General features: G+C 45.9%; 1 protein-coding gene across 1 annotated transcript; it reads right to left on the reverse strand.

Annotated features, from left to right (window-relative positions):
• Window positions 1-10,172: 10,172 nt before the first annotated feature.
• On the reverse strand, window positions 10,173-15,503 carry vgll2a (vestigial-like family member 2a). Its single transcript, XM_028397417.1, has 4 exons — window positions 15,282-15,503; window positions 14,070-14,334; window positions 12,451-12,951; window positions 10,173-10,622 (listed from the first exon to the last, which is right to left on the reverse strand). The coding sequence occupies exons 1-4, from the start codon at window positions 15,357-15,359 to the stop codon at window positions 10,579-10,581; spliced, it is 888 nt and encodes a 295-aa protein (XP_028253218.1). The 5' UTR covers window positions 15,360-15,503; the 3' UTR covers window positions 10,173-10,578.
• Window positions 15,504-27,283: the final 11,780 nt, after the last annotated feature.

A 27,283-nucleotide genomic window follows, 5' to 3' on the forward strand; every position in this document is an offset into this window, starting at 1 on the left:
CAAGGTTTGAAATCTAAAAGTGCAGCCAAAAATCTCCACAGGTGTGATTTCTGAAAAGATTAACGCTCCTTAAATCCAGACCTCCTCTGCAGGTGCTGGGATTTGAACCGGTGATCTAACCTTCAGGCTACTGCTGCCCCATCAGAGAGAAAATACTTCAGACAAAAGAGCCAAATCCTTTTAAACTCCTGCTTTTACTGAACTTCTTTTCTTTTCAGCACAGCCATAGATCACCTGTCCAACCAGATTCACTCGTCTTCACACCTCACCAATCACTCTTCATCCCCTCCCTCCTCCTCTCTACCTGTTTGGTCCTCAGCTCCATTAAGAACACACACACACACACACACACACACACACACACACACACACACACACACCCTGAGGTGCTTGCTAATGCTTGTGGGATTCAGGCAGGAAATGGTCTGGAGGTTTAAAGAGGAAGGGGGTCCTCTCAGGTTACCTGTCCAGGTAAGTCTGTTTGTTCAGCGGTACCTCCCAGCAGTCCGGAGGTCAGAGCGGAGAACCAGAGCGCTCTCTGTAAAGTGCGTGAGGCTCTGTTGACATTTGAAAGGGGTGATACCTAATCCGACTATTGTGGGAGACCCTACACATCTCCTCACACACACACACACATTCCTAAGAGCAACAGTTTGTCTTCCATCCCTCAGAAAATGTCCTGGCAGGCGCGGGACACCAGGCGTCTGTCCTCTTACAGATAAAATTATAGCCACCGATGGGCTTCATCTATCGTCCCAGATAAGACTCGTCAATGTGATGTTGGCAGAGGTTCAGGTGCAGCAGAGGCCGAGCTTTCACTGCCTCTGAGAAATATACAGACAGCTGAGCCGGGAGACGGCCGGCCGGCTGCTTCTCAGGACCAAATGGAAAGACTAAGGACGAAACTCTGTGCTGTGTAACAGTCACTGAGGATTAACCCATCATGGTCACAGCTGTAACTCTCCACAGGCTACTTGTTGTGTTGTGTAGAGGCTAACTAGCTGATGTGTTGCCTGTGTAGCACTGTGACTTTGTGAGGCTGGATGGTAACACAGATAAGTGTGTAAGTGATGTGATTGTCTCAGGGCTGCTCCGTCACAAGCTCCTCACTACAACCCCGTTCACAATGGGGACATCAATCCGGTTAGAGCGGGATTCAGGTCGTATCTGGATATATCTGGATTGATTTCAATCACCTCTCGGAGGTGGATCTAGCCGGATTGGCTTACATCTGGCTCAGGTCTGAATGCAAATCCTGCTAGCATTGTGATACTTCCCGTTCACGGGGACAGTGTCCAGGTCACATACAAAAGCCGTATGTAAACAACGGCAGCTTTGCCCCGAGTTTATTTTCCACAGGGCTATGAACCGAAAAAAAAACATGTGTCACGGTGCAAAAAAAAACAAAAAAAACATGCGTACATGTGGTCCTACCGCAGCCTGAAAGGACTCTGTATATTACGAGGTGCCACCTAGTGGTTTGGAGGACAAAAAACAAACCAGGTTAAGCTGGATTGAGCACGGACACGCATGTGTGAGTTGAAAACAGGTCTGAACGTATCCAGTTTAAAGGTGATCTGGATTCCTTTGTGTGTCTGTCCACACGGTTACAGTTTCCACTTCTCCTCTGGTTGAAATGGATGGAGGTGAACAAGCTTCCACAGAAGTGGTGTGAGTGTGTGTGGAGCAGCAGGGTTTGTTTTACCCCACAGCTGACAGCTCTGGCAGCCTCCGCCTGGATAACAAGAACCACAGCTGTGTTTCCACCCAGCTCGGACCTCCACTCAGACTGACAACACGTTCCAAGGGTTCGTGACGAGCAGATCGAGCAGTTTGATGATGTTTTAATGCGGCCTGTCGCTGCGTTTGTTGATGCACGTACCGGCGCTGACTCTGTGAGGCTGAGTGATACAGACGTTTGGTTAGTTTGTCTCCAGTATGTGTTCAATAAAAACATGTGAAATGCCAGAGTTTGAATGACGTGTTGGACGAAAGCTCAACATTAAAAGCCACGTTTGTAAAATAACACACAGCAATTTGTGTCGATGAAAATGCCATAAGCATATGTGGTGGGAGAAGAAGCGAGCAGCAGCCAGGAAGTGGGTGTGGCCTGAGTTAAGGCCTGTGGAAACTGCTCGTCCTCACAAAAGACGCCACGTTTGGTTTATTATACACTAGATACTACATTTATGCTAACTGAATGCATGGAGGCATTAGCCAACATCATCCCATCAAACGTCCAACTAAGCAGGTAGGGTGGAGGTACATGCAACATGGCAGACCTTTGTTTACCAGTCCCCCTGACACAGTGAGCTGGTGCACTTTCGTCCTCCATATTTTCAATTTGATCACATGACTTTCTGACGTCTGTGGAATCACCACGAAGACCGACCGACCGACCGACTGACCGACTGACTGACTGACCGACCGACTGACCGACTGACTGACCGACTGACTGACTGACTGACCGACTGACTGACTGACTGACCGACCGACTGACTGAACTACTGACTGACTGACTGAACGACTGACTGACTGACTGACTGAACGACTGATTGACCGACTGACTGACTGAACAACTGACCGACTGACTGACTGACTGACTGACTGAACGACTGACCGACTGACTGACTGACTGACTGACTGACTGACTGACTGACTGAACGACTGATTGACCGACTGACTGACCGACCGACTGACTGACTGAACGACCGACAGACCGACTGACTGACCGACTGACTGACTGACTGAACGAATGACTGATTGACCGACTGACTGACTGACCGACCGACTGACCGACTGACTGACTGACTGAACGACTGACTGACTGACCGACCGACCGACTGACCGACTGACCGACTGACTGACTGACCGACCGACTGACTGATTGACCGACTGACTGACTGACCGACTGACTGACCGACTGACTGACTGAACGACTGACTGACCGACCGACTGACTGACTGACCGACTGACTGAACAACTGACCGACTGACTGACCGACTGACTGACTGAACGACTGACCGACTGACTGACTGACTGACTGACTGACTGACTGACTGACTGACCGACTGACTGACTGACTGAACGACTGATTGACCGACTGACTGACTGACCGAATGACTGACTGACTGAACGACTGACCGACTGACTGACTGACTGACTGACTGACTGACTGACTGACCGACTGACTGACTGACTGAACGACTGATTGACCGACTGACTGACTGACCGAATGACTGACTGACTGAACGACTGACTGATTGACTGACTGACTGACCGACTGACTGACTGACTGATTGACTGAACGACTGACTGATTGACCGACTGACTGACTGACTGACTGACCGACTGACTGAACGACTGACTGATTGACCGACTGACTGACTGACTGACTGAACGACTGACTGACTGACCGACCGACCGACTGACTGACTGACCGACTGACTGAACAACTGACCGACTGACTGACCGACTGACTGAACGACTGACTGACCGACTGACTGAACGACTGACTGACTGACTGACCGACTGACTGAACAACTGACCGACTGACTGACCGACTGACTGACTGAACGACTGACCGACTGACTGACTGACTGACTGACTGACTGACTGACCGACTGACTGACTGACTGAACGACTGATTGACCGACTGACTGACTGACCGAATGACTGACTGACTGAACGACTGACCGACTGACTGACTGACTGACTGACTGACTGACCGACTGACTGACTGACTGAACGACTGATTGACCGACTGACTGACTGACCGAATGACTGACTGACTGAACGACTGACTGATTGACTGACTGACTGACCGACTGACTGACTGACTGATTGACTGAACGACTGACTGATTGACCGACTGACTGACTGACTGACTGACCGACTGACTGAACGACTGACTGATTGACCGACTGACTGACTGACTGACTGAACGACTGACTGACTGACCGACCGACCGACTGACTGACTGACCGACTGACTGAACAACTGACCGACTGACTGACCGACTGACTGAACGACTGACTGACCGACTGACTGAACGACTGACTGACTGTATCTTCACCGTTTTCTCAGACCTCCACACAAACTCAGGAGGATTCATAGTTCCGTAAACTATAATAGTTTCACCTTTAAAATCCAAATCAAATTCACCAATCAGATCAATGAATCAACGATGAAAGCAGTGAGGATCTTTGGAAGCTAGCAAGTAACATTTAGCATGTGAGGATTTCTGCCAACTTTGCACAAAAGCAGAACTTTTACTAACATAAAATAAACTATTTGTGCGATTGTTCTGAACTGTCGCTCAAAACCTGAAGCCTGGAAATCGATCATTGTTCGTTTAAAGAGGTTTTAAAGAACAAGAAATAACAGACTGTGTTTTCTCCTAGTGTTATTGTAAAGTCACCTCACACTAATATTCTGTGACTGATGGAAGCTTCTTGCTGTAACTGCTCCTTGTTTTTCTTCTTCCCTTTCATCCTCTCTTGAAGTGTCTGCAGCGTAGCGTCCGTCATTCTTTCCATTGTGTCTTTCTTCTTCTTCTTTCTTCTTCGCTCGACGACTGTAGCAAACCGTGGTAGAAATGTGGGGAACGCTGCAGACCAGAGCAGGAGGATTCACTCCGTGCGGTTAAAGGGCTGTTCCGCTCCGTCGCTCCTGTAAGACAGTCGTCCATGGAGGAGAAACCCGAGAGCCTCACTCAGCGCTGATCTGCTCGGACGACATAGATCATACACGGAGGGACGGAGGCAGGATGAAGAATGAGAGGAAAATAAAAAGCTTACTTTATTTTATTAAGGGATTTGTTTAAGGGATCTTTAATGTTGTCTTGTTGAGGACAAACGGTGGCTTTTATATAAAACAGAAAGTAAAGAAGAAACTTCTTCCATCAGTGTGCATCACTTTGGACATTTTCTTCTGTTTACATTTTGTAAATATAGATACCAAAAAGCTTAATTATTATTTGAACACATTTTATTTCCTCAGTAAAATCAATAAAAGTTTAAAGTACATGCAGTGTTTACAACCAGTAAATTCCAGACGGCTTCATGGTTTCATTTGTGCTTCCTTCACTTCCTCCTCAGCAGAAACAAGCTGAAACTTGTTGAACTTGAGTGTTTTTAGAAATGAAGACTTTCTGTTCAAAACAGCAGAAGTCTGAAAACCTAAAAACAGGGACTGCAGACGGTCCTCTGGCCTCTGTCAGGATGCACGGAAATTATTTTAGAAATAAATAATTGATCAATAAATTCTATAATGATGAAGCTCTGGTTCACACATCGTCAAGTTTGATGTTTGATGTCGCTCGGACTAAATGAAAAACAACTGAGCTGGTTATCTCACACACACACACACACACACACACAGACACACACACACAGACACACACACACACACACAGGGTAACAAAGCCTCTCTCCTGCCTGCAGACTCGGTCATGGTCACGTCTGAATCAACTGTCAATGCACAAAATTGATCTGCAGCTGCAGTGTGTTAAACTCTTATTTAAACACTGCAAATAAATCAATGATTGGAGAACCAGATTAAATCTGAGGTATAAAACTGCTCTGGGTGTGGGAGCTGATGCTCTGCAGACTTCTGTTTCCTCACAGCCAGAATGAAACGATGTGCGGCCGGCGTGCGAGCGGCTGGCAGCCACTCAGATTATTCAGAGTGTCAGGAATGAGCGTGTTGTTAATGTGCGGTAAATGTGAAGTGAATGTGGTAGCAAGTGGAGCCGGGAGCTCAGAGGAATTAACAGGCTTCACATTCCTCCACAGGCTGTGAAGACCTCAGACGGGCGGACGGATCGGAGCGACCAGAGGCCGTCTGATGGGAGGAGGGCCCAGGTATTGATCGCTGGAGACGCATGAAGGAGCAGGAGGAGTGGGATGAACGGTGTCTGATTCTCTGGAATCCTTTATTCATGTCTGAAGACTTTTACGAATAACTTCCTCACATCGCTGGATCTTTGATAACACACTGCTGATATATGTTTTTACCTCTTCTCATGAAATCAACGGGACATTCTTCATAGATAAAATGTTTATTCACTCAAAACTTTATTGATCAGTCTCTTCCAAACATGTCAGAGTCACATTTAAAACAGGAATAATTTGCCACATCCAGCTCTCTCTCTCTATATATATATAACTACACAGTGAAAGCAAAAACAAAACCGCCCAGGGTGTCAGGGGGACTCGAACTCTAGATTCCTGAAGGAACCCTGAAGGAGCGTCTGCTGCATCCGAGACTCAATTTTAAACTATTCTCATCACATCTCACCTCAGGAGATTGCTCTCTAAGCTGTCTTATACATGTCAAATGCACAGAGTGTAAATGTTTTGGAAAATGGTTTAAAGGTTTCTGACTCTGTTCAGTGGGCAGGAAGGACCCGGCGTGCTGGCCCGCCAGGCGTGACGCCTTCAAACGGCACTGCAGGCAACAGGGGGGGGGGGGGGGGGGGGGGGGGGGCAGGTGGCAGCTCTTCAAACACTTTATTAGTAAGTCATCAATTAGTAAAATTAGAATGAAATGTTGATGCTGTAATCACAGTTCCTACAAACCTCAGACTTTAACTTCGTGACGGGAACAGAACGTTGTTCAGTAAAATGAAAGTGATGAAGTGTGGCGCTCCTCCTCCTCCTCCTCCTCACTCTGTGCTTTGATTAAAGAGCAGCTCTTGTCCTTAACCTCAGCACGGCGTTTCATACAATTAACACAGCTTCATACCTCCCCGCTCGGCTCCGAGGAGCTGAATTAAGTCCATGTTTTTGTGAAAGGACGTTTTCTTTCTTTTTGATACGAGAGAGCAAAAAAAAAGAAGAAAAAAAACAGGAGTGTTTGTGAGCAACACACACAGAAGCCTCTCCACCCCGCTCACGTCTGTCAGTACGAGTCAGAGGCAGATATTAATCCACAGCTGTCTCACACACACACACACACAAACACACACACACACGGCTTCTGAGAAGCTGAACATATGGCTGACATCGGAGGTCTTTTGTTTGGTTTTCTTCAGGCTCTTCCCTTTAGTTACACACTTGCTTAATGATAATACACAACCTAACACACAGTCTACCTGCAAATGTATTGTGTGTGTGTGTGTGTGTGTGTGACTACTGGGAAAATGTATCAAGGCTAAAACAAGTAATGGCCTCATGTTGGTCCAGGATCCTACCGGTCCCACCTGCAGTGTTTTAGAACTGGGGTGTGTTCGAGTGCCGCCCGTGTGTCTGGACTTTTGAGTTTTGAAGTTTTAAGATCACATAAATAAAAAGATTTGTGAGTTTGAAGAGAACCACAGATAAATAAAGAAACAGCCATTGTTGTGTCGGACATCTTGTAATTTTTACCATAGATACAAAGTGTTTTTATGTCTTTTTAAATCTGATCGTGTTTTCATTGTCTCGTGTTTGTATGATTTTTTGGGGGAGTCAGTGAATTCATAAACTAGAATAAAGACACAAGCACAAAATAATGAGTGATAGAAAAATGGCTGAACAGCTACCAAAGGATGAGATGTAAGATGACCACAAAGCAACAAAAATGATCAAATCGACGCACAAAAACTGCACAAAAATGAACAAAAAGAGAACGACAACCAGGTCTAATCTGTCAGAAATACATATTTTCTTACTTTTCATTGTCACTAAATGCAACACCTGCAGGTGGGTGGGGGCAGGTGGGGCCCTCTTTGTGACAGTCCATTATTTTGTCTATAAACCAAAGTGTAACCGTGGTAACCGTGACGGTAACCGCAGGCGAACACGAAACAGCGCCAGCATTAAAGTGAAAGAAGACAGCAGCCGCCGCTCAGAGTGCCGTCACTTTATAGCTACAGGCAAACAGCAAATACATACAAATACTTTACAGATCAACAGAAACGATCAATACTTTACAGGCAATATATTAATATACATTCAGAACACTGCAGCATGCTGGGAACACATGACGTGTCACAGTCCACATCAGTGGCTGCAGCAGTGAGAGGAGGCAGACACACACACTCACAGTGGGGGGGTTCCTATGCCTGCGAGGACATTTGTATTGATCCCAGCCAAAATGAACCCAGATTGAAATTATTGGTTACGTGACAACAATGAACATTTTGTCGAACTGTGATCCTTGGAAGTGTAAGAATAGACACGTGTATGTGTGTGTGTGTGTGTGTGTGTCCTCCCTTCTCTTACCAGTTGTCCCAGTGGGGCAGGACTCAGCTCACACTAAATGCTCCCTTTATTAAGTTCATGGGCCTGGCTCAGTGTGTGTGTGTGTGTTTGCTGAGTTTGAAGAGCAGTTGTCGTTGACAGCTGCATGAGAGCAGGGAGAGGAAGAGTCAAGTGGCTTCAAATAGCCGTCGTTCTCCTCATTCATCAGTGGGGTCACTCCTCCTCCTCTTCCTCCTCCTCTTCCTCCCTCTCAGCAGCCACCAGTGTGAAGTTTACTTTTCTTTTGTTTTCTTTTCAGAATAAAAACTCAGTCTGAGTCCAGTCCGGTTCATGTCAAGTTTGTGTGTCAAATACTCGACCCTGATTGGCTAATTGTAACAGTCCGTTGCCATGGCCATGCACGGCTCTGGTTACACGTCGCGCCAACATTTTGTGAACGATTAATTATGTTTTTATTCGTCAGGTGTTATTTTTAATGACCTTTAACCGTAAATCCTGTTGCTATGGTTACCAGCTTAAATATATATATATATATATATATATATATATATATATATATATATATATATATATATATATATATGTATATGTATATATATGTATATATATATACATATATACATATATATGTATACATATATATACATATATGTATACATATACAATGCTAATGCTAATGGTAGCAACTGAGAAAAATCAGGGATGATCTGCAACGGGTCAGAATCAAGTGTTCAATTAGACCATGGTATAAATATCATACGGTGGTGATTTATTGATATGTGATCAGGATTGATCTGGTGACAGTTGGCCACATGTTAACAGCACTGAAGGCTGTAATCATTAATCATTACCAAAAAAAAGGGATGCCAAGAAAGGTTTACAGAACAGATTATTTTAGTCGTTGTTTCAATACTTTGGGACAAGAGACATGTTTGCTATGGTCACCGTGACAACCAGCATCACCACCAATCATATATATATATATATATATATATATATATATATATATATATATATATATATATATATATATGTATATACATATATATATACATATATATATATATATATATGTATGTATATACATATATATATATATCAGGATCAGCATAAATTATATAACCCAACATCTACCATAGTTAAGAATCAGTTATTACACTGTGTTTGAACTGCCATGTTTGTTTTGTTAATCACTGTATTTTTTTTGTCACGGTCGCTTCCGCTGCTCGTGTTTTCACATCAGTCTCCAAAAGTCACCACAGAGTCGCTAAATTTGTCAGTAGTTGCTTTTGACAAAAAAAGTCGCACAAAACACACACCCTGAACCGTCCCATGTCTGTCAGCTAACGGTGCTGATCGTCCTCCATCAGACTCAGGTTATCAGTCACTGTGCACATCTGATGTTTGTCTTTATTTCTGCTGTAAACATGCAGCTCTGTGGGGATTGGCTTACTTTTAGACCACCAGCCTCTAGTGGCCATTTGAGGAAGTGCAATTTTCTGGGTCTAGCTCTCGGTCCTGACATTTCCACTTGGACCAAACTGTCCACTGTGCAAGCAGCAGCCATCATGTACACAAAAACAGAAACATGTCTCGGTCCCAAAGCGGCTGAAGCCCCTTTAATTCAAGACTCTTTAAATTAGCAAATCTCAAATCAAAGCTGAGCTGAACCTCTGTAACTGAGACAGAGCTGAGTAGATGATACTCTAAAAGAACACATTTGACTTCAAACTAAAGGTTTTGTTTTGTGTCACAGTCATATTGTCTTGATGTCTTGATGTTGAAATCCGTCCGTCTCTGTTGGATGTTGGAACTTTACTCCATGTAAACCAAAGTGTCGCCTCCTCCGGCTCAGTGTGCGGCCTCTCCTGCAGCCATAACACACTCCCAGTGTCTGAGCCCAGTTGCCCCACAGTGAGGCGAGTCCTGCCAAGTCCTTCACAGCACTCGTCTTTGGAGTCCGACCACACATGTGTCTCTGTCCGTCTGTCCGACTCTTTTTTTTTTTCCAGTTTAGGAATGTTGTCCCTGCCCGTTAGAGAAGCACAGAGTCTGGTCTTTGTGATCAGACTCTCTCTCTCTCTCTCTCTCTCTCTCTCTCTCTCACCGCTCTGTGAGTCCACGCTCATATCCACACTGTCCTTCAGCTCAGCAGGGCTGCGCTGCTGCTGCCGCTGCTGCACAGTCCGCCGTAACACAGAGCTGCAAGTAGACCAGAAGCTGTTACAGCGTAAAAAGAAAAAAACAAAAACAAAGTGCTGTCTCTGTTTCAGTCATCCCATCACAGCAGCAGAGCTGCAGAGAAGCAGGAGTGCAGGAAAAAAAGAGGCTGAAGCAGGAGAGAGAGAGAGAGAGAGTGGAGAGGAGGGAGGTGGGTGGGAGTCAGCGGACTCTAGAACCAGTACAAATCCTTGCTCTTATCCTGAGCCTGCAGACCTGAGGGAGAAGGAGAGGGAGAGGGAGAGGTGAGAAAAGGAAGATTAGGATTAGAAAACACCGTGTTGGTTAAAAAAAAAAAAAAAAAAAGGAGGAATCACCCGAGGGTGAGAGGGGGGAGGAAAGAGAGGCAGCAGCAGAGGAGGAAGCTGACAGCTGGTGTGAAAGTGCTGATTGACAGCAAGTTTGTTGCTTCAAACCACTCGTGTAAGTTGATCTGAGGCCGGGATGAGGGAGAGGGAGAGAGAGAGAGGAGGGAGAGAGAGAGAGAGGAGAGAGAGAGGGAGAGAGAGAGGGAGAGCGGAAGGGAGGAGAGAGAGAGAGAGGGAGAAGGGAGGGAGAGAGAGAGAGAGAGAGGGAGAAGAGAGAGAGGGAGAGAGAGAGGGAGAGAGAGAGGGAAGGGGTAGGAGAGGAGAGAGAGGGAGAGAGGGAGGGGGAGGAGGGAGAGGAGGGTAGAGAGAGAGAGAGAGAGGGAGGATGAGAGTAGAGAGGGAGAGGGACCGAGAGCAAGGGAGTGGGAGGGGGGGGTTTGCACGGGCGGGGGGGGTGGGCTCGGGTGAGGGGGTGGGGTGGGTGGGTGCGGGGAGGAGGGGGAGGCGGGAGGGGGGTGGGGGGGGGGAGAGCGAGGGAGAGAGAGAGGAGAGAGAGAGAGAAGAGAGAGCGAGAGAGAGGACTGGGGGGAGGGAAGGGAGAGAGGAGAGAGAGAGAGAGGGAGAGAGCGGGGAGGGGAGAGAAGATGAAGAGGCCAAGGGAGAGAGAGAGGGAGAGAGAGAGGGAGAGAGAGAGGGAGAGAGAGGGAGAGAGAGGATGTTTTAATCTCACTGCGGCTCATTTATTCGCCAACATCTGCGGCTCCATTACACATGTTACAGCCTCATTAAGCTGCTAAATATGTGGATTCTCCGTCAGTCCGACACATTAATCACAGGAGAGGCTGGTTTCAGTGTCCGCTGGGTGAGGAAGTACGACATGACCACAGAAAGGAGCGCTGCTGCTTCTGTTATTATTCAAAACTCAAAGATTCCTTTAGTTTCCTTCGTATCAGTGGACAGAAGCAGGACAGAAGCAGGACAGAAGCAGGACATTCTGGAGTTATAATATTTATATTTCGTGCTTATCTACACTACGGTTCAGAAGTTTGGGCCGGTTCTAATCATCAATGAGCCTTTTTAACACGATTGGCTAACACAATGTATCATTAGAACACAGGAGTGATGGCTGCTGGGAAAGAGCCTCTGTACACCTTTGTATATATTCCATTAAAAATCATTTACCACATGAACAATGTCTAGACTGTAGTCTGATTACTTTAATGTTACCTTCATATTTCAAAAATAAAGACATTTCCAAGTGACCCCAAACTTTTGAATGGTAGTGTAACTTTCAAAGTGTCCAGAAAAGGAAGAACTACGGTGATGGGGACAACAAAGCGATGCGCCCTCTTGTGGTCGGAGTGAAAGTCATGGCCAAAAAATGGCAGAGAAGCTTGTTACAGCTGGGAGAAGATGACTGAATCACACACTGAGTGTTGCCCGTTTTGGGATGTGAGTTCTGCATCGTTTCAGTCCGGGAGAGCTCCGACTGTTCGTGTGCTTCACTAGAAAGAGGAGGAGCGAGGACTTTGGACTAAAACTGTTATTCTGTCCTCCAAAACCAGCGGACGCTTCTACCAAGTTTCTATCAAACAGACACAGAAACCGTCCAGACCGAAGTGTGTGCTGTTTGTCAGGAGTGTGAGTCGGCTCTGGACTCTGGACTCTGTGATCTGACTCCTTTCACTGCGGTAAATGAATAACATCAGGACAGATTCACATGAGACTGACTGTACCTGTGTCCATGTTGAGTCCAATCTCCGCTCCAGCTCCAGTGAAGGCGCCGCTCCAGGCCGAGCCTGAACCAGACTCCCCCTTCCCTCCGAGGTCGCAGGGCGAGGCGCTGGGCCCCGGCACCGAGCTGCCGGACGTCAGGCGGTGGTGCGACCTCACCGACGGCACCAGCAGCGAGCCGTAGCGCGGGTCGAACGCCGTGCTGTACATCTCGTGGACGCCCGGACGCGGGTAGGCCGAGCTCTGGGTGCTTATGGCGCCGCCTAGTGAGTACGGGTGGTGGTGGTGGTGGTGGTGGTGGTGATGGGATGGGTGCCAGGCGTCAGGGCTGGGCTGGTGGAGGTGGCTGTGCAGGGAGGCGGAGGAGTACGGGTCCCCGGGGAAGGAGAGCTCTGTGTGTGGGGCGGACAGGGCGCTGCCCAGGGCGGAGGACACCGACGGCTGGTAGGAGCTGTTCCAGAAGGACGGAGGGAAACTTCTCTGACTCATGGGGAAGGATCCGTCTGTGGAGAAGTCAGCGCGTTACTTCATTAAAGAGCCGCTCAGGAACATGTGACCTTCAGACTGAAGAGTTTCACACTGTTTATCGATACATAAATCAGCAGCCACATTTAAAAGCTAAAGCTTCAAGTGTGTTTGAGTCTTTGTTGCTTCTCTGGATGCAAATTAAGAAAACAATAAAAATAAAAAGAAGCACAGCACAGAGTCGGAACCACACAGGACCCTCAGAACCAGCCGAGCCTTCCAGAATAATCTGACCACCGTGGAAAAATAAACCAAGCTTCACATCAGCTCATTTCCAACAACAGACTAAACTAAAGCCACGAACACAACATGTCCCGGCCCCGGTCCGTCACTGTTTGACGTCCCCTGGAAACGATTCTGCCGCAGTGTTTCCAGCCTCTGAAGAAGCTGCAGTGTGCTCTAATAATAATCATTTTTAAGTTTTTATGTAAAAGTAACGTGAAGAAGTCTTATATGTGTAAATGACATTTCTCATAGAGGAGAATGATTTGTAAGAAAATGTACGAGCTGAAGACAGACTCACAGACCCTCCTGGAGGAGTCCTCGTCCTCCTGCATTTATATTTTAGATAATCATTCTTCAGCTGACTTAATGTGATGCTGCTGATGATGTCTTCATCATTTTAAAAAAAGTGAATTTAAAGCATTTAAGGAGCGCTGCTGAAAAAAAAGCATCACTTCAAATCTGCAATCTGACGACAGAAATATAAATGAATCAATAAGTTCCCCCGTCACTGAGTCTGATCAATATCAGATTCATGGTCAGAGAAACAGAAGCAGCGGATAATATAAAGCACAGCGACGCTCACAATGATTAATAAATAATCAATAATAAATAATAAATCAATATTCTGCCTCTGATGTTTGCTGTTCCAGGGATAAATGTTTGATCAGAGACGATCAGAGAAGATCTGCTGCTTAATAATCAATAATAAAATGTTCACACACCTGATTGAATAATAAATAAAATCTGTTGTTATAATTTAAGAAATGATTATTTTGACATTTGTCAGCAGTGGAAATCTGGACAGATTCAGTCCCATAGAACACACACATGTAAACCTGTGTCTCCCTCACACACACACACACACACACACCTCTTACGGCCTTGTGGCTGCTGGCGCTCGGGTACGCCGTGGTCTGGCTGAGGGCTCGGCTGAAGTGCTCGTCCACCACGCTGCTGATGTCTCCCTGGAAGTAGGTGAAGAGGACGCAGCGGGAGCTCAGGTACTCGGCTCCTGGCGGCAGCTCCTTGTCCTCCTCTTTGATGGCCGGGGGGCCCGGGGGGCCGAGCCGGCTGCTGCTGCTGCTGCTGCTGCTGCTCTCCTGGGGGTCTTGCATTTTGGAATACAACGCCAGTTTCTAAGGACAAAAAAACATGAAGCAGCGTCTTCTTATTAGCACATTTATCACAGGAAGGGTTTGACCTTTAAATATCAGACGCTTGTTTTTCAGGTGGAAATTAAAAATAACTTTTATGACCTCTGAAACTTTGATTTAAAACCAGAACAATCATTCAGATTACTGAAAACACAGCCTGCTCTTCAAAAAAGAATCCGTTGATCCTGACACTCTTCACATCTGCTTCACCTAACGTGTCTTAATGTTGAATTTACTGGCACCAGCTCTTGGTAAAGTCCCTGTCAGTGGATGTGTGGAGCCGTGTGGTTGGAGGCGGCTCCGGCTGCTTGGGTGACACACACCCAGTGAGTTTTGGCACTATGTGAGATATGCCTGCATGTTGACTCAGAGGCGTTAAGAGAGAGAAAAAAGCCCTTTAACAGGTCTGGAAGGCTGCTCTGAAAACACAGCACTGACACCCGCATGCACACATAGGACACAAAACACTACAATCACACAAATATGGGCCAAACATTCAGAGAATAAATATAAATGCAGCTCCAAAAATACAGATTTATGACATTAATCGGTCAGAGCAGGAGGTGAAACTCAGTCTACACCAAGAATATGAAATAAAAACTAAAAAAAAAGTCTTTTAAAACAAGATATAATATTTAAACTTTACTCTTCTCTATCTGAAATAAAGAGACCAGCTGTATTTTAAGGGTTCTCTTGTTTAATGGGAAGTTTAAACCCGTGCGCGAGCTTTACGCACTGATTTCTGCGCGTTAACGCGCTCCGGACCCGGCGCGCCTGCCCGGGTAAGTTTGGTGCGTACGGCTAACGTTTCATTTATTACTCATCATTACTTTAACTCTGACTTTAAATAAAGTTTGTGTTTGTATTAATGGAGCCTGCAGCGCAGACACCAGCCTGCGCCCGAGCGGAGCGCAGAGTCCGTGTCCTACCTGGTGGTGATAGGGGCTGTAGGAGCTGAAGTAAGGCTGAGGACCAAACACTTGGTACATCACATCCAGGCAGCTCATGGCGAAGGGATCACGGAGAGGAGCCAAGCTTCATGGAGGGAGCGGCGGGTCCGTTCAGGCGCAGAGGGGGGCAACGGTAATCCTGCCCGGGGACTGGAGGACTCTCTGCTGCGCCGCGCTGCGCTCTTTACGCACTGGACTCACTGGAGGGAACCCACCCCCCCTCCTCCTCCGGCTGCCTCCACCCTCCACCCCACTCCTCCTCCTCCTCCTCCCTACACACACACACCCAGCCTCCCTCCCACCAATCACAGGCCAGAGCTCCACCTCTGCCTTAATGAACTTTAATTAAATTAATATTAATAAATGCAATTTTTATTTGAGTCACTGCAAACGTGTCAACAGTGGTGTGGATTTTATGTCCAATAAGTATCTTTTTTGTTTTTAGCCACAAATAAAATAATTATTCTATCAAACGAGCTCAAGGAAACACAGTTTAACTTGTGTAGTTTTAGTTAAACTATATTTTATATTTTTAAATATTTCTTCTTTGTTAATATTTATTTTTAAAAAATGCACGAAGCAGCTGGAATATGAATGAACCGATTAATAAAGTTAAATAAATAATAAAAAAAATAAATACATTTCTGATTCAGATGTATCAATAAAAAAAATCCCCTCTATCTACCTATGTTAGCATGTTAGCATGTTAGCTTTTTACTAGTCGAGTGTGAACACAGAATTGTGAGCTACCTACTTAGCTAATCGCTTAGCTGACTACAGATTGTGCTTGTAGCATTGTTAGCATGATAGCTTGCTTCTTTTTAAAGTTGTATTAATTTTAACAGTGATTTAATTGAACTCGTAAAGCTGCTACATAGTGAACTAGCATGCTAGCGTAATTGCTAGTTAACTGCAGTCACTATAAAAATGTCTTCCAGCCAAATACCTAGCTGAGTGTAGCTGTTAGCATGGCAGCTAGCTTGCTAAATTAGTCTAGCTAATGGTCGAGAGGACACCAATTAACTGAAAACGTATATATGATTTTGTGATATTCAAAGGGTTAAACCATGTGACTATAATAACATTTATTTATTTCTATTTCAATATATTATAATAATGTAGTTTGTATTAATTATTTTTAGCATAAGCTAACATTAAGCTAACATTAAGCTAACGTCTCTTTAAACAGGGGCTGCAGCTTTACAGTAAAGAATGTAACAACTGCTGCTTCCTGCTAATTGAATAAGTTAACAAATGAAACCGACCAATGCGTGGAATGTAAAGCTCTGAATTCCCACAATCACCTCAGCAGCAGCCTTCCAAATTCTGGAGGTCAAAGGTCAAACGGTTTGCTCCCAGTTTGGTGCGATCACAACAGGTCAGGGGGTCACAATTACAAAAGTTACAGAGCGGCGCTGGGGTCGGGATTTTTTTTTTTTTTTTAAATAAATACATTATGATAACAGCTGTCAGAACACCAGTGGGTCATCTTTCCACCACACCCGAAAAAAGAAAGAAAGAAAAAGTACACGGGATTCCCAGCACTGATGAAACGTGTGATTACAGCCGGAAAGTTCGTGGTCAGCTGCACCAATGTATTTACTCTGTTTGCATGAAGCTTCCACGTGAAAGTCCAGCTGTCTGAGCAAAAAAATAAATAAAATAATAATAATTAAAAAAGGAAAAAAGCATCTTATTTTTGATTTTGTACTTTAGAAATCTGTAGCTTTTTTTATTTTGCTGCATATTCACACTGAAGTAAAACAGAGCATGCAGGGTAAATATGTCAGGATTTTAATAAACAATGAGTTGTGTATCTGATGACATTCCTCCGACTGGTAATACAAATAATAACACAAAGGGTGCGTGCGCCTTGAAGGAAGCCATCACTCACGATCCTTTGTGCTGATTTTTGTCATCCTGGCACTCGACTGTCCTTTTGGCCGACCCCTCCAACAAGCGGCGCACCTGTTCCCCGCCACAAGTGGCCCGGAGAAGCTATTAAAACCCAAAATATCTGCCATTGAAGCGCAGCTCAGCTCAGCTCACAGCAGCATTCAGCGGCTGCTCTCTGTGTGCCGCGCGAACAGGAAGCACCAAGGTTCAACGAGGAATGTTTCAATCAGGAACGATCGGCATCCTCTGCGCTCCGACTCGCAGGTCTGATGGGTTTAAGGGGAAGGTTATCGGAATTATTTCAAAATAGAAAAACAACAAAACCTGCAGAGGGGCAGGTGTTCAGACAGGTTTGGGCCGTTGGAGGCAGAATGAACCCCAATGAGTGAAGACAGACGCAAAGCAGGAAGTCAGGTGACACAAACAGTCAGGTGACACACGGCCCAGGGACAGGTGGAGGTCAGGGTGGACGGAGAGGTCGACACAACGCCGCCTTTAACACAGGGGACAGCTGCCTGCAGCCAGACCACACAGCTCTGACCCAGCTGAGGAGGAGGAGGAGGAAGAAGAAACACGGGACAGGCCTCAAGTCAGAGACATCGCTCCACACAGGTGGACGAGATGATCCAGACCTCACATGGAGTCCAGGTTCAGGTTTTAGCCCCAGGCCTGTTAGTTATTTTGAGGGTTTGGTGTGTTTTGTGTGGACCTGTCCCCCTTACGTTGGAGTGATGACGACGGTGCCTGCTGACTGGATGAACAACATACTGGACCAATCAGCAGGAGGACTGGGAGGTTTTAAAGTCTCTGCTGGTCCTTCGAGGGCCTGGACTGTAGTACGCATCACTTCCCTGACAGAGCTGGGTCATAGAGTAGAATAAATAACAACTAGAAAATTTCACAAGAAATTTTGAGTGGGCCAATGCGCGCTCGCCCACACTCTGCTGCCGGTTCGCCCCCCTATAAATGCTTTTGGAAGACACCGCCATCACTGCCACATCTGCACGACTCCACTGATGGCATTTCATGGTTTTACAGTGTTTCTGATTGGTTTTACATAAGGTTTAATAGGCCCTAAGCTTCTCCATTCATTCTGAATGGAGGAATCCTAAAGATGTGGATGCAACTTAAGCAGCCATAAGGACAAGTTGGGCGAAACAGATGAAGACGAGGACTCAATATGATAAAGTCCAACTACTACCGAGTTGTCTAAAGTTGAAATGAATATTCTGTGTAGAGGCATGCCAGACTGATAGGCTTCCAAAGTTGACTGGGTTTTGTCAGGGATCTCACCGATTTTCCATTATTTCCTATGAGGAGTGTTGTGTCTGCTTAAGCGGCTTGCCTGTAAATATGGTACGTGGTACAGACATGGCGCCTCAATATGTTAGAGGACTAATCTTTATCTACATTTTACATTTTGAATGAAGGTTCTATGTGAAAGCATGCCCAAACGGCATGCGTTCAAAGTTTGACAGTGATTTGATGCCTGTGGGGAGGGTTGATCGCAGTTTTTCGGGATTTTTTCGGATACCGTTTGTCCGATCGCCACCAAACCTCAGAGGGTAGTAGTCCCGACCGAGCCGGTCGATTTGATGTATAATTTGTGGGGGTGGCTAGCGCTAGTTAGCTGTGTAATGAATTTGGGGCTTTTATTTTGAAAATCAGTGTGTGTCTGTGTAAGTGTGTGTGTGTGCGGGGGTGGGTTGGGGACACTCCCTAATGCATGTTAAAACATGTTTAAGTGTTTTATTTTGAAAATCTGAATGTCAGCCATTTCCTGTTATTGTGCAGGGTCTTTTATTTTGAAAATCCCTGTTTGTGTGTCTGTGTGTTGGCAGGTGTGTATAGTGTGTGTCTGCATATTTCTGGGTGGCTTGTGTGTAGTTTGCCGGGCCTAGTAAGGTGTGTAATGATTTGGATGCTTTTATTTTGAAAATCAGTGTGTGTGTGTGTGTGTGTGTGTGTGTGTGTGTGTGTGTGTGTGTGTGTCTGTGTGCATGTGTGAGTGTAGTTGTGTATGTTCCTGTATGGTTGTGTATGTATGTGTGTGTCTGCCTCTGTATGGATCAATGCAGTGTAGTTACATTGGTGTGAATGAGCCCAATGCATTGTTAATGGGAGCGGCCATCTTTGGTGATGTCATCAGAGAAGCCTCCAAGTCAGTTGGGGCATCTGTGTAGGTTACCATGGAAACGGCTGCCTCAACCCCCCCAGCCCCCCTTCTGTTGCAGAGGTGTGTGTGTCTGCCTCTGTATGGATCAATACAGTCTAGTTACATTGGGTTGAATGAGCCCAATGCATTGTCAATGGGAGCGGCCATGTTAGGTGATGTCATCAGAGAAGCCTCCAAGTCAGTTAAAGCACCTGTGGAGGTTACCCTGGAAACGGCCCCCTCGGCCCTCCCACCCCCCTCCCTTCTATTGCAGAGGGAGAGAGCACAGACTCTGTAGCTGCTTCTGAGAAAACTCAGAGGCAGCTAGAAAAAGCCTCCCAAACAACTTCTTTTTACTGGACAACGAAAAGTCACAGAGAAAAAATTCTTTCACCGTGAGCGCCAGGCACTTGTCTACTAATGCCATTTTCAAATTCATGTGTTTTTGATCGACGTATGTGATTTTTCTGGCAGGTTAGAAATGCCTTGCCCATCAGGATTTTCATCTGAAATCTTGGCCAAGTTTAACATGGGAGCGGATGGGAGGAGGGAGTGGCGCTCCCTTCGCTTGAGGGTCACCTGACCAAAAACCGTGGGTCACATGACAAAAAGGGGCGCACCAGCTTGTCCGGGACAAAAATCCCCACGTTTTGATAGCATATTTATGTATGTGGAGCACCCAGTGTGGCCACAAATTGAAGTAGTTTACCTTTTTTTTCTGTTTTGGAAAAAACAGGGAAAGTTAGAGTGCGTGACATCATCCCACTCTAGCGGAGAGAGAGAAAAATGTTCCAAACCCACGTCAAAACGTAAACTGCCAAATCTCCTAAACTAAGCAAAATTCAAGCACACATGTATATAGAAAAGATGTAGGTCTACTTGTGCTGATTCCTCTAAACCGAAAATCATGTCTGTAGGTGACAGTATGCCGGCGCTATGTGGACTCAAAGAGACCCCGGTTTTGGGGTTTTTTGCCTTTTTTTCTCGCTCTCCCCATTCACCGTCTATGTCGTTCGCCCACTGGTTTTTCGCGAATAACGCGAAAACCGTACGTCGGAACGGAAAGAAAAGTCATAGCACACCATTCCCGATATGGCCGGACGTTCTGTGAAAGTTTCAGGTCGCTGGCGCAAAAGCTGTGGGACTAGTTACGCGCCGAAATTTTGTCCGGAAGAAAAAGAATAAAGAAGAACTAGAAAATTTCACAAGAAATTTTGAGTGGGCCAATGCGCGCTCGCCCACACTCTGCTGCCGGTTCGCCCCCCTATAAATGCTTTTGGAAGACACCGCCATCACTGCCACATCTGCACGACTCCACTGATGACATTTCATGCTGTTACAGTGTTTGTGATTGGTTTTATATAAGGTTTAATAGGCCCTAAGCTTCTCCATTCATTCTGAATGGAGGAATCCTAAAGATGTGGATGCAACTTTGGCTGCTATTTTATGGAGTTGGGCAAAACAGATGAAGATGAGGACTCAATATGATAAAGTTCAACTCCTTATGAGCAGTTAACAGTTGAAATGAATATTCTGTGTAGAGGCATGCCAGACTGATAAGCGTTCAAAGTTGAGTGGGTTTTGTTAGGGGTCTGACCAATTTTCCATTATTTCCTATGAGGAGGGTTAGGTCAGCTTAACCGGCTTGCCTGTAAATATGGTAGGTCGTACAGACATGGCGCCTCAATATGTCAGAGGTCTAATCTTTATCTACATTTTACATTTTGAATGAAGGTTCTGCGTGAAAGCATGCCCAAACGGCATGCGTTCAAAGTTTGACAGTGATTTGATGCCTGTGGGGAGGGTCGATCGCAGTTTTTTGGGATTTTTTCGGATACCGTTTGTCCGATCACCACCAAACCTCAGAGGGTAGTAGTCCTGACCGAGCCGGTCGATTTGATGTATAATTTGTAGGGGTGGCTAGCGCTAGTTAGCTCTATAATGAATTTGGGGCTTTTATTTTGAAAATCAGTGTGTGTCTGTGTAAGTGTGTGTGTGTGCGGGGGTGGGTTGGGGACACTCCCCAATGCATGTTAAAACATTTTTAAGTGTTTTATTTTGAAAATCTGAATGTCAGCCATATCCTGTTATTGTGCAGGGTCTTTTATTTTGAAAATCCCTGTTTGTGTGTCTGTGTGTTGGCAGGTGTGTATAGTGTGTGTCTGCATATTTCTGGGTGGCTTGTGTGTAGTTTGCCAGGCCTAGTAAGGTGTGTAATGATTTGGAGGCTTTTATTTTGAAAATCAGTGTGTGTGTGTGTGTGTGTGTGTGTGTGTGTGTGTGTGTGTGTGTGTGTGTCTGTGTGCATGTGTGAGTGTAGTTGTGTATGTTCCTGTATGGTTGTGTATGTATGTGTGTGTCTGCCTCTGTATGGATCAATGCAGTGTAATTACATTGGTTTGAATGAGCCCAATGCATTGTTAATGGGAGCGGCCATCTTTGGTGTCATCAGAGAAGCCTCCAAGTCAGTTGGAGCATCTGTGTAGGTTACCATGGAAACGGCTGCCTCAACCCCCCCAGCCCCCCTTCTGTTGCAGAGGTGTGTGTGTCTGCCTCTGTATGGATCAATACAGTCCAGTTACATTGGGTTGAATGAGCCCAATGCATTGTCAATGGGAGCGGCCATCTTTGGTGATGTCATCAGAGAAGCCTCCAAGTCAGTTGGAGCATCTGTGTAGGTTACCATGGAAACGGCTGCCTCAACCCCCCCAGCCCCCCTTCTGTTGCAGAGGTGTGTGTGTCTGCCTCTGTATGGATCAATACAGTCTAGTTACATTGGGTTGAATGAGCCCAATGCATTGTCAATGGGAGCGGCCATGTTAGGTGATGTCATCAGAGAAGCCTCCAAGTCAGTTAAAGCACCTGTGGAGGTTACCCTGGAAACGGCCCCCTCGGCCCTCCCACCCCCCTCCCTTCTGTTGCAGAGTGAGAGAGCAGAGACTCTGTAGCTGCTTCTGAGAAAACTCAGAGGCAGCTAGAAAAAGCCTCCCAAACAACTTCTTTTTACTGGACAACGAAAAGTCACAGAGGAAAAATTCTTTCACCGTGAGCGCCAGGCACTTGTCTACTAATGCCATTTTCAAATTCATGTGTTTTGATCGACGTATGTGATTTTTCTGGCAGGTTAGAAATGCCTTGCCCATCAGGATTTTCATCTGAAATCTTGGCCAAGTTTAACATGGGAGCGGATGGGAGGAGGGAGTGGCGCTCCCTTCGCTTGAGGGTCACCTGACCAAAAACCGTGGGTCACATGACAAAAAGGGGCGCACCAGCTTGTCCGGGACAAAAATCCCTACGTTTTGATAGCATATTTATGTATGTGGAGCACCCAGTGTGGCCACAAATTGAAGTAGTTTACCTTTTTTTTCTGTTTTGGAAAAAACAGGGAAAGTTAGAGTGCGTGACATCATCCCACTCTAGCGGAGAGAGAGAAAAATGTTCCAAACCCACGTCAAAACGTAAACTGCCAAATCTCCTAAACTAAGCAAAATTCAAGCACACATGTATATAGAAAAGATGTAGGTCTACTTGTGCTGATTCCTCTAAACCGAAAATCATGTCTGTAGGTGACAGTATGCCGGCGCTATGTGGACTCAAAGAGACCCCGGTTTTGGGGTTTTTTGCCTTTTTTTCTCGCTCTCCCCATTCACCGTCTATGTCGTTCGCCCACTGGTTTTTCGCGAATAACGCGAAAACCGTACGTCGGAACGGAAAGAAAAGTCATAGCACACCATTCCCGATATGGCCGGACGTTCTGTGAAAGTTTCAGGTCGCTGGCGCGAAAGCTGTGGGACTAGTTACGCGCCGAAAAAGTGTCCGCAAGAAGGAGAATAAGAAGAACTAGAAAATTTCACAAGAAATTTTGAGTGGGCCAATGCGCGCTCGCCCACACTCTGCTGCCGGTCCATCCATCCCACTTGCCAAAACCTCATAGCCTCAACGCTGCCACATGTTACTGATGCCACTGATGACATTTCATGGTTTTACAGTGTTTCTGATTGGTTTTATATAAGGTTTAATAGGCCCTAAGTTGCTCCATTCAGAATGAATGCAGAAATCCTAAAGATGTGGATGCAACTTAAGCAGCCATCAGGACAAGTTGGGCAAAACAGATGAACATGAGGACTCAATATGATAAAGTTCAACTCCTTATGAGCAGTTAACAGTTGAAATGAATATTCTGTGTAGAGGCATGCCAGACTGATAAGCTTCCAAAGTTGACTGGGTTTTGTTAGGGATGTCACCGTTTTTCCATTATTTCCTATGAGGAGTGTTGTGTCAGCTTAGGTGGCTTTCCTGTAAATATGGTAGGTGGTACAGACATGGCGCCTCAATATGTCAGAGGTCTAATGTTTACCTACATTTTACATTTTGAATGAAGGTTCTGTGGGACAGCATGCCCAAACGGCATGCGTTCAAAGTTTGACAGTGATTTGATGCCTGTGGGGAGGGTTGATCGCAGTTTTTCGGGATTTTTTCGGATACCGTTTGTCCGATCGCCACCAAACCTCAGAGGGTAGTAGTCCTGACCGAGCCGGTCGATTTGATGTATAATTTGTAGGGGTGGCTAGCGCTAGTTAGCTCTATAATGAATTTGGGGCTTTTATTTTGAAAATCAGTGTGTGTCTGTGTAAGTGTGTGTGTGTGCGGGGGTGGGTTGGGGACACTCCCCAATGCATGTTAAAACATGTTTGAGTGTTTTATTTTGAAAATCTCAATGTCGGCCATATCCTGTTATTGTGCAGGGTCTTTTATTTTGAAAATCCCTGTTTGTGTGTCTGTGTGTTGGCAGGTGTGTATAGTGTGTGTCTGCATATTTCTGGGTGGCTTGTGTGTAGTTTGCCGGGCCTAGTAAGGTCTGTAATGATTTGGAGGCTTTTATTTTGAAAATCAGTGTGTGTGTGTGTGTGTGTGTGTGTGTGTGTGTGTGCATGTGTGTGTAGTTGTGTATGTTCCTGTATGGTTGTGTATGTATGTGTGTGTCTGCCTCTGTATGGATCAATGCAGTGTAGTTACATTGGGTTGAATGAGCCCAATGCATTGTTAATGGGAGCGGCCATCTTTGGTGATGTCATCAGAGAAGCCTCCAAGTCAGTTAGAGCATCTGTGTAGGTTACCGTGGAAACGGCTGCCTCAACCCGCCCAGCCCCCCTTCTGTTGCAGAGGTGTGTGTGTCTGTCTCTGTATGGATCAATACAGTCTAGTTACATTGGGTTGAATGAGCCCAATGCATTGTCAATGGGAGCGGCCATGTTAGGTGATGTCATCAGAGAAGCCTCCAAGTCAGTTAAAGCACCTGTGGAGGTTACCCTGGAAACGGCCCCCTCGGCCCTCCCACCCCCCCTCCCTTCTGTTGCAGAGTGAGAGAGCACAGACTCTGTAGCTGCTTCTGAGAAAACTCAGAGGCAGCTAGAAAAAGCCTCCCAAACAACTTCTTTTTACTGGACAACGAAAAGTCACAGAGGAAAAATTCTTTCACCGTGAGCGCCAGGCACTTGTCTACTAATGCCATTTTCAAATTCATGTGTTTTGATCGACGTATGTGATTTTTCTGGCAGGTTAGAAATGCCTTGCCCATCAGGATTTTCATCTGAAATCTTGGCCAAGTTTAACATGGGAGCGGATGGGAGGAGGGAGTGGCGCTCCCTTCGCTTGAGGGTCACCTGACCAAAAACCGTGGGTCACATGACAAAAAGGGGCGCACCAGCTTGTCCGGGACAAAAATCCCTACGTTTTGATAGCATATTTATGTATGTGGAGCACCCGGTGTGGCCACAAATTGAAGTAGTTTACCTTTTTTTTCTGTTTTGGAAAAAACAGGGAAAGTTAGAGTGCGTGACATCATCCCACTCTAGCGGGTTCTCGCTCTCCCCATTCATCGTCTATGTCGTTCGCCCACTGGTTTTTCGCGAATAACGCGAAAACCGTACGTCGGAACGGAAAGAAAAGTCATAGCACACTATTCCCGATATGGCCGGACGTTCTGTGAAAGTTTCAGGTCGCTGGCGCGAAAGCTGTGGGACTAGTTACGGGACGAAATTTTGTCCGGAAGAAGGAGAATAATAAGCGGAACTAGAAAATTTCACAAGAAATTTTGAGTGGGCCAATGCGCGCTCGCCCACACTCTGCTGCCGGTCCATCCATCCCACTTGCCAAAACCTCATAGCCTCAACGCTGCCACATGTTACTGATGCCACTGATGACATTTCATGGTTTTACAGTGTTTGTGATTGGTTTTATATAAGGTTTAATAGGCCCTAAGCTTCTCCATTCATTCTGAATGGGGAAATCCTAAAGATGTGGATGCAACTTAAGCAGCCATAAGGAAAAGTTGGGCAAAACAGATGAAGATGAGGACTCAATATGATAAAGTCCAACTACTACTGAGTTGTCTAAAGTTGAAATGAATATTCTGTGTAGAGGCATGCCAGAACGATAGGCTTCCAAAGTTGACTGGGTTTTGTCAGGGTTGTCAGTGATTTTCCATTATTTCCTATGAGGAGGGTTAGGTCAGCTTAACTGGCTTGCCTGTAAATATGGTACGTGGTACAGACATGGCGCCTCAATATGTCAGAGGTCTAATGTTTACCTACATTTTACATTTTGAATGAAGGTTCTGTGGGACAGCATGCCCAAACGGCATGCGTTCAAAGTTTGACAGTGATTTGATGCCTGTGGGGAGGGTTGATCGCAGTTTTTCGGGATTTTTTCGGATACCGTTTGTCCGATCGCCACCAAACCTCAGAGGGTAGTAGTCCTGACCGAGCCGGTCGATTTGATGTATAATTTGTAGGGGTGGCTAGCGCTAGTTAGCTCTATAATGAATTTGGGGCTTTTATTTTGAAAATCAGTGTGTGTCTGTGTAAGTGTGTGTGTGTGCGGGGGTGGGTTGGGGACACTCCCCAATGCATGTTAAAACATGTTTAAGTGTTTTATTTTGAAAATCTGAATGTCAGCCATATCCTGTTATTGTGCAGGGTCTTTTATTTTGAAAATCCCTGTTTGTGTGTCTGTGTGTTGGCAGGTGTGTATAGTGTGTGTCTGCATATTTCTGGGTGGCTTGTGTGTAGTTTACCAGGCCTAGTAAGGTGTGTAATGATTTGGAGGCTTTTATTTTGAAAATCAGTGTGTGTGTGTGTGTGTGTGTGTGTGTGTGTGTCTGTGTGCATGTGTGAGTGTAGTTGTGTATGTTCCTGTATGGTTGTGTATGTATGTGTGTGTCTGCCTGTGTATGGATCAATACAGTGTAGTTACATTGGTGTGAATGAGCCCAATGCATTGTTAATGGGAGCGGCCATCTTTGGTGATGTCATCAGAGAAGCCTCCAAGTCAGTTAGAGCACCTGGGTAGGTTACGATGGAAACGGCTGCCTCAACCCCCCCAGCCCCCCTTCTGTTGCAGAGGTGTGTGTGTCTGCCTCTGTATGGATCAATACAGTCTAGTTACATTGGGTTGAATGAGCCCAATGCATTGTCAATGGGAGCGGCCATGTTAGGTGATGTCATCAGAGAAGCCTCCAAGTCAGTTAAAGCACCTGTGGAGGTTACCCTGGAAACGGCCCCCTCGGCCCTCCCACCCCCCTCCCTTCTGTTGCAGAGGGAGAGAGCACAGACTCTGTAGCTGCTTCTGAGAAAACTCAGAGGCAGCTAGAAAAAGCCTCCCAAACAACTTCTTTTTACTGGACAACGAAAAGTCACAGAGGAAAAATTCTTTCACCGTGAGCGCCAGGCACTTGTCTACTAATGCCATTTTCAAATTCATGTGTTTTGATCGACGTATGTGATTTTTCTGGCAGGTTAGAAATGCCTTGCCCATCAGGATTTTCATCTGAAATCTTGGCCAAGTTTAACATGGGAGCGGATGGGAGGAGGGAGTGGCGCTCCCTTCGCTTGAGGGTCACTTGACCAAAAACCGTGGGTCACATGACAAA

The sequence above is a fragment of the Parambassis ranga genome, chromosome 24 (genome assembly GCF_900634625.1).
Source record: "Parambassis ranga chromosome 24, fParRan2.1, whole genome shotgun sequence".
In the NCBI taxonomy this organism is placed as follows: domain Eukaryota; kingdom Metazoa; phylum Chordata; class Actinopteri; family Ambassidae; genus Parambassis; species Parambassis ranga.